This window comes from Octodon degus, unplaced genomic scaffold, assembly GCF_000260255.1.
Source record: "Octodon degus isolate 3935 unplaced genomic scaffold, OctDeg1.0 scaffold00306, whole genome shotgun sequence".
NCBI lineage: Eukaryota > Metazoa > Chordata > Mammalia > Rodentia > Octodontidae > Octodon > Octodon degus.
In genome coordinates, this window is record NW_004524882.1 from 1,445,644 (window position 1) to 1,454,176 (window position 8,533).

General features: G+C 43.6%; 1 protein-coding gene across 1 annotated transcript; it reads left to right on the forward strand.

Annotated features, from left to right (window-relative positions):
* Positions 1 to 5,885: 5,885 nt before the first annotated feature.
* Positions 5,886 to 7,088, forward strand: LOC101571854 (upstream-binding factor 1-like protein 1). Its single transcript, XM_004647442.1, has one exon. It carries the CDS (start codon positions 5,886 to 5,888, stop codon positions 7,086 to 7,088), a length of 1,203 nt encoding a protein of 400 aa, XP_004647499.1.
* Positions 7,089 to 8,533: the final 1,445 nt, after the last annotated feature.

Consider the following 8,533-nt stretch of genomic DNA (forward strand, 5'->3'; position numbering starts at 1 on the left):
AATGATTCTCTCTCCCCCCCTCCCCCCTCCCTCTCCACTCCCCTCTCAGGGCCCCCAGCTCTGCAGTGCATCTCCAGAGAAGGCGCTCTGCTCTGCACCAGGTAAGGACTCCAGGGAGATGACTTCCTGCTCGAAACATTTTTTCCAGCATGGAGCTACAATTCTCATTTTTAACAATGGATACTGTCCCAGGAAATGTGACTGATTTGCTTTTGCAATAATACCTATTTGCTGGTACAGCAGTCCCTCGCTATTTCATGGTTCGACTTTTGGGGACTCACCATTTCATAGGTTTTCAGAAAAAAATCTAAATTATTTATCACGGATTTTTCTCTCTGTGGCGGGATTTTGTGGTACCGTACAGTATATGAATGTTGTTAAAATTACACAAGTTTAAGAGTTTAGAAAATGGTTAAGAACATTAGAAGTGGTTTTGGGAGTGTGAGAAAGGTTTATAAGTGTGGGAACAGTTTATAAATCCTTAAATATATATAAATACTAAAATAAGTATAGCATCGTTACCTCCCTGATTTTCACTCATCGCAGGGGCGTTTGGAAAGTAACCTCCACAAGTGAGGGACCACTGTGTACATCTAAAGGCAACTCATCTAATGATAGGTTCATGTTTTATAGTCAAATTTACATGTTCTGACTTGTAGGGTAGCATTTTACAAAGTAAGTAGTATGTCTGAAATGTTTAGAGGGTCTTATAAGCATCTTAATTCCCTCCCCAGTGACAGGAGTGGCCGTTTCATTTGGGGCCACACTTTTTTCCTTCAGGGACATCTGTCAATGTTCAGCAGAGTTTGTTTAACACACCTGGTGGTTACTACTGGCTTCCAAGTGTAGAAACCAGGAATTGTGCTAGAGAACCTAGAAGGCATAGAACAGCCCCACTAAAGTGAAAAAAATATATAAATCATTAAAGTAATTGTTATTAAGCATCATTGTAAGCCAGGTATTTTATTTTTCTGTTCTTTGTTTTATTTTATTTTGTTTTGAGGCAGGGTCTATGCAGTTCCAGCCGGCCTTGAGCTTTCTTTGTAGCCCAGGCTCATCTCCAAATCCCAGTGATCCTCCTGCCTGATCTTCCTGCCCCAGCCTCCACAGCGCTGGGATTACAAATTGCCACCACGCCCAGTTTAAGATCTTTTTAAGCCACATAAAACAATAGAGCTAGGAATACAGTTAGTAGAAAAGCCCCTGCTTTTTAAAGGTGACAGAATATCTTTAACAATTATTTTAAAAATTAAAACATACTTATTAACATATATTGTATTTGTTAGTTTAAAACTAACATTTATGAACATTCTTTCAACTTTGCAATACTATAATTTGACACATATATATATATATGTGTAAAGATAAACCAGGTAATTAGCATATACAGGTCTTCTAATATCAATGTAATTTAGATATGCTGGCAGCCTTCACACTCTTTTAGACCTTTTTAAATATACAATTAATCCATTCTTCTTGAACATATTTTCTTACCTTGTTGTGTCACAATTTGTTAGCATTTAGCTCTATTTGTTGTTTTCTTTTCTTTCCATTCTGGGATTTGAAGCCAGGGCCTTTGACCTGAGCAACATCCCTAGCAGTGAATTTAAATTTTATTTTAGGTGAGTTACTAGTCAGTTGCCCAGGACAGGTGGGGACTTGGCATCGTCCTGCACAGGGTCTCAGAATGCTGAGACCTATGCAGTTTCTTTTTCTTTTTTCTTTGTTCTCTTTCTTTCTTTCTTTCTTTCTTTTTTTTTTTTTTTTTTTTTGGTGGAACTAGGGATTGAACTCAGGCCCTTGCCAGGCAAACACTTATTCTACTGAGCTAATCCCCAGCCCCTTGTGAATTTTTTTTCTTTCTAAAGATAATCATTCTCTTCAGATAATTGATGCTTCAATAGTTTATGATATTCTCCAGAATATTTTTGTTTCTGTCTCTTGTCTAATTTCCATTGTTTGGGCTGGGGAGATAGCTCGGCGGTCTAAACGCCTGCCTGGAAGCACCAGGCCCAGGTTCAATCCCTGCTACTGCATGTCATGCCAGCCTCAGAACCCCAGGCATGCAGTGCCAAACCCGGGCATGGTGGCGCATGCCTATGATCCCAGCACTGGGGAGGCTGAGACAGAAGGATCACTATAAGTTTGAACTGAGTAATGAGACAGTCTATTATTAAAAAAAACTAAATTAATTAACAAAAAGAAAATTTTAAAAATTCCTTGCTCATAATTTTTTATAGACCTTTATAGGGAGACCTCCAGTACAAAATAGCAAATGAAAAATTATTGAGAATACTTTCAAATGTTCTCACTCCCACCATGCTTGATTTCATTATTCCAATTTTATTTATGCAATCAACTATCAGAATATGTTCTATAAATATACTCAATTATAAATGGTCTGTAATAAAACAGTTTTAAAAGATATTTTTAAAAGTTTTACAGGGAGTAAAACAAAGGACCTTGCACTGAGCTGCATTCTCAGCTCTTTTCTTTAGATTAAATTTTTTAAATGTATTAAATACAGGGTCTACAAGGTCTTACTGCATAGATCAGACTCATAGTGATCCTGTTTTCAGCCTCCTAAGTGCTGGGATTATAGGCGCACACACCACTATGCCCAGTCTCAGTGAGACCCAGGGTAGGGCTGGTGCCAGCACAACTGGGGATCAACCCCAGGCCCCTGAGTCAGCCTAAACAGGCACTTTTAATCTGCCCTAATCTTTTAATCTGCCTAAATAGGCACTTTAATCTGCTGAGCTATCTGGCCAGAGATTAACTTTAAGACAGGCTGTCCTAAAGGACAGAGAGAGACCAGGCTCTCCCTCCCTCCTGTGACCTGGCTCAGCTTCCACCTTGATCATCCTGCCCCTGCTCCGCCCTGGGCAGCCCCACTCCCCAACAAGGTGTTTTCAGCTTAACCATATTTGTTATATTTTTCTTTTCACACTGCAGGAGCAATGCAGGGCTGGAATTGGCCTCGCTCAAAATCATTTAGTCACCCTTTGCTAGTTCTGTTTTCCTCTTGTGGATTTACAGGATCACTATCTGTCCAAGCTGGCTCTGAGTTTGCTTAAGTAGGGGCGTGAAACTCACGGAGTGATCCTCCTGCCTCAGCCTCCCCAGTGCTGGGATTACAGCTGTGCCCCACTACGTTCAGCTTCCTTTTTTCTCTTAATCTCTAACATTAGATCCAAGTTCTACAACTGTGCTCCTGCTTGAGGTGCTGAGTATTCCTTAGAAGCACAGAAAACAGGCTGGAGGAAGCCATTCCCGCCACATGGCCATTCCCGCCACATGGATAGCTGTATGGTGATAGAGGGCTCATAACACATTGCCACAAAGCACATAGCGTAAGGCCAGTGCATTCTGTGATGCTGTGCAGGCTGGCAGCTCCCGTGCAAGTGCCAGCGGTGCCACTGCCTCTGCAGGCTGTGGGAGGCCGAATCCTTGCCTCTTGCCACTTTGGATGGTGGTAGGTGTGGCTTGTAAGTGTTTGATGCTGGGATTAAGTACTCCAAAGGCCTGGGATTAAGGGTGTGGGTGCTCCCTACCCTAAGGGTGGGTAACCTGGATGAAATATAAGGAGGAGAGAGATAGTCCTCTTTCTGAGAGTTTTGTCTACCTCTTACCTGCCCTGGAGGCGACTGTGCCTCTCCATCCTGTGGGGGAGCCAGTTGACTAGGGACTGAAACTTCTGGAGTGCAACCCAAGCAGGTGACCTGCTTTCCCTTTGCGTGTTGGTGTTGTGTCTGCAAGGAGAAAGATGCCTGAGGTGCTGCCGGCCACAAAGTCTGTTCACCACAGGAACCTGGAGGAGGCTGCCCTGGGGCGCCTTGCTTGCTTCAGCCACCTGAGGACACAGAGACCCTGCACCCAGGAGCAGGGAATTTCCTGTAAGAAACGGTAAGGATTCTGACAGAATCTTCAGGTGAGTGCAGCGTTCTCAAGGTGCAGATACATGCTTCAGTCCCGTGTGAAATCCTGTGTTCAGAAGGCTGAAAGAAGCAGCTTTAATAAAATGCTTTAATAGCTTTAATAAAATAATAGCTGCTAAAATGCTTTAAGCAGCTTTAATAAAAGTCAGGGAAGGGGCTGGCTCAATAGCTCAGGGGACTAAAGGGCCTGCTTTGGCAGAGCCCATAAACCGGGGTTTGATCCCCAGGCCAGCCGTACCAGGCCAACGCCAGGGGTGCACTGAGCCAGTGAGTGAGACTGGGCATGGTGGCACGTGCCTGTAAATAGGAGGATCGCTGCAAGTCTGAGCTACACAAAGAGACCCTGTAGACCCTGTAGACCCTGCCCTAAATGCAGAAAAAAATAATAATAATAAAAGTCAGGGAATTATTTTCAGATTATGTGGAACTATGCAATTTTTATCTCTACTAGAACTTGATGTGATATTTTCATTTCTATATTACTGTATCCAAATGTTAAGTTCTTGGAGGCAATTCTTAGGTTTCCAAGATTTACTTTTGTCATCATGGTACTCAAAATTGGCAGAAACCAATGGAAACCTCATGGAATGGGTAAGACACTAGGTTTTCAGGAACTTGAAATTCCAGCCTTGGTATTTCAAATAGCAATAGAAAAATCTGGCGATGGCTGTGGAAACACGACATTGGTGACTATACTGAAGTCCCAGAAATGAGGGAGTTCAATGCACTCATTCTCATAAATAGATTTATTTTATTGTATTGTCTCACTGTGTAGATTGGACTCATAGTGATCCACCTATGTTCAGCCTCCAAGAACTGTGCTTACAGGCACATCCCCATGCCCAGTCTTGGTCACCATCTAAGTGTGCCTTATGGGTGGGCTGCCACAGCAAGACAGGGATTGAACCTGGGTGCTGTGTCTGCCTAAGCAGGCACTTTAATCTGCTGAGCTATTTGGCTAGCTCTCATAAAGAGATTTAAATGTTAACTATCATGATTCATTTCAGAGCATAGTGAATTAAATGGTACAGTTGTTATTTTAACTGGAGACATAGGTATTTTCTTTCTTTTTTTCCTCTCTCTCTCTCTCTCTCTCTCTCTCTCTCTCTCTCTCTCTCAACTGGGGATTGAACTCAGGTCCTTGGCGCTTGCCAGGGAAGCACTTATTCCACTGAGCCATCTCCTGGCCCCGACATAGGTATTTTCAAGAGGTGCCTTTAAATATTTCATCTGATGTAAGGAAGACATAGATTGTGCCCCATACCTACTTTGTAATATCAGTTTTACAACTTTTTTGGTTAAAATGCATTCTAGACTCTTTTATTAATTTTAATTATTCATAAAATTGTTGCGGAATTAACACAACTTTCCCCCCTAAAGCCACAGAAAAGTCAGTTTTGACTATGAAAACAATGCTGGAATTATTTCCATTGACCTTCTTCATTATTTATGTCAGTGTTAATTTTCTCTGACATTCTCACTATCTTACTCAGTTTGTATTTTCATTTTCTAAGGAAATGGAGTCTTTTTCTGCTTTTGAATTAACTCAGTTAATTCTAGCTCACCCTCCTTTCCATCTTCAAGCGTGGTGCCCTTCCCAGCCTAAAACCTCCGACAAGCCTCACCTCTTTTGTGTAAGGAGCCCCACTGTTCTCAACTAATGCAGGCTTTAACTTCATACACAAGGATGTCAACAATGTTCCAATGCACAGCTCAGCGTGAAGTGATTGTGCAAAGATCCTGAAGGACCCGTGACTCTTCATTAATCCTCTCTCTCTCTCTCTCTCTCTCTCTCTCTCTCTCTCTCTCTCTCTGTCATCACAAATAGATTTCCACGCAGTGCATGACTTGCAGGTATCTTCTTTCCCTGCAGAAGGAGGAAGTTGGTCCCTGTGGAGGTCACTGCACCACTCAGCCCCTGACAGTGTCCCCAGCCCCAAGCTTGAGATGGATCTGCCTCCTAGCCAAGGCCACTGGTCCAAGGAGGATGTGTGCAGGTTACTGCAGCGCATTGAGAATAACCTCCTGTCCGGTGACAACCCAAGGTCCAAAGCAGACAAGTCACAGCCAGACTGGGAGAAAATAGCATTTCAAGGCTTCTCTGGGGAAATGTGCAAACTCAAGTGGACAGAGATTTGTTCCAAATTAGGGAAATTCCAGCCGCTGGAAGAAGTGGTGCAGGAAGCCAGAAAACTGGTTTGCGGTCACAATAGAAACAATGAATCCCAGAAGCACCCCGACTTCCCCAAAAGGCCCTTGACTGCTTATTTCCGATTTTACAAGGAGCAGAGGCTCCATTATTCCCAAAAGTACCCTCAGATGAACAATTACAAGCTGGCCAAGATTCTAGCTCAGAAGTACAGGCAGCTCCCACAGGAGGTGAAGCAGAAATACACTGAGGAATACTGGAAGGACAAGCAGGAATTTAAAGAAAAAGTCGCTCAATTTTGGCAAAAACACCCTGATCAGGTCCAAATCTGCAAAAAGTCTGGTGGGGGCAAGAGGCGCCCAAGAAAAGCTCCAAAGAATGCCCAGGACAGTGTGCAAAGCGTGAGGCCTCTGTCCAAGACTGATAAATTTGGCAAGTATGTGAAATTTCATGGAGAGCCCCCGAAGCCCCCCATGACGGGATATAATAAATTTCATGACGACTGGTGGTCAAGGGAGGAGTTGGAATACTTGTCCCCCCAGGAGCGCAGGGTGGAGATCAGCAGGCGCTGGCACCGCGTGCCCCCAGCCCTGAAGGAACAGTACAGGCAGCAGGCGGAAAAGCTGCACAGACAGTATTGGGTGGACCTGGACCTCTGGCTCAAGGGTCTGTCCCCTGAGGAGTATGCCGCATACAAAAAGAGAAACTCTGGGAAGGGCAAGATCGTGACCTTGCCTGGAGACCCAAACCCCAGGTTCAGCAGGAGAGACCTGCCGCCCTCACCAGCCATGACTGTGCAGGCAGGACCAGGCCAGGAGAACAGGCTGCAGGCTCCGGGCACGGGTGCCCCAGGTGCGGTGCCCAGCTGCCATCCCCACCCACCCGGATCCCAAAGAACCAGGAAGGAACCCGCGGAAGAAGACGGCAGCGCCTCAGACTGCAGCAGTGAAGATGAAGACGAGGAGATGAACCTGTCCTCTTATTTCTCCTCCTCCTCTTAGGCACTGTTAGACAAGGCCCATGCAATGTCAGGACTCCCCCGCCAAGGCCAAGCACTACCCTCATAGTACCATCTTGTGTCCCTCTTTTTCCATCCTTCCTTTCTACCTCTTCCTCTCAGTAGAAAGGAGTGGAGGTGAGGACAGGAATTCTAATCAGTACTTTCTGGCTGGACCACATACCCCCGAGAGATGGCCCTTTTGCCCACAAGCACCCATTACTCTGCTCTGACCTGGCCTGCCTTGCCCCAACACCAGCCTGCAGCATTCTAAAGCTGTATACAGAGATAAGGGCCAGACAAAGCAGCCCTGCAGGATCTGACCTCTTTTCAGACGTCACTACAACAGAGCTTAATTATTGTGGTTTTCTAGGAGTTTTGAAAATATATGGGCAGTGTCTTCTCACTCTAATCCCCCACTAAGTACATCCTGCTAGTTTTATGCTCTGTTCTTGTGAATGCTAGAACCATATGCATTGGATCAGTTGTATAGGACCGCTTGCATTTTGAATGTTCTATTTATGTTAAATGTCTTTTTTTAAAAAAATATCAGTTTCAGCCTGTTCGTACACAAGCAACAGTTCAACCTCTTAATGTTGTAACTCGTTGTGTTTCATGTATGCATCGTACAAAGTTTAAATCATGTAAAATCATTAGCTCTCCTAGTATTAATTGCTTTTGTTGAAACTTGTGAAATTCTTTTTCCACACTTTTGAAATGGATGTTGTGGTTGTTGCTAAATATATTTGTGAAGACTTTATGAATTTTATGTGTAAACACTTTCCAAAAATAAAGACAAAAATGGACAATTTTAGCTCTAATTTCTTTTCTGCAGTTTCTTTGTTTACTTCTAATTTCCTTTCCTTGGAAATGCATTGAACTACTCTGAACATTTTTGAGGTTGGACAGCCTTCTTTTGCTTCTGACTTTCAAGCTAAAGCTGACAGGACTTCAACTGCAAATGTGATGCCCAGGCTTTGATCAAAATCATAGGATGTAGCAATTACAAAATGACCCTTTAGAAAGAGTCTTTCACTTCCATTTATTCTTACAATCACCAATGTGTGAGCACGGCAAAAGGCCTCACTGACCTGAGTATAGCTGATGCATTCTCCCTGATTTGTTCCTAAGAGGGAATTCTTAATGGAGGAAAGCCAGCAAAGCCCCAGGCCCTTTGGGAAGCTTGGACTTCCAAAATATGTTCCTGTATACAGGCAAAAACAGAACTTTGCTAAAAACAATTCACACTAGAGACCCAAGTATATCACAGAACCTCAACTGTCAAGAGTGGAAATAATACAGTCTCATGAGAAAAAGGATTTCAGAAATTCAGAACTGTCCAGTTCCTTGTACGCAGGACATGGATAAGGATGCTTTCTCTCCATTCATTCTTATAATTACTGATGTGTGAGTCCAGTGTAAGTCCTCTGCTTCTCTAAATACAGCTGA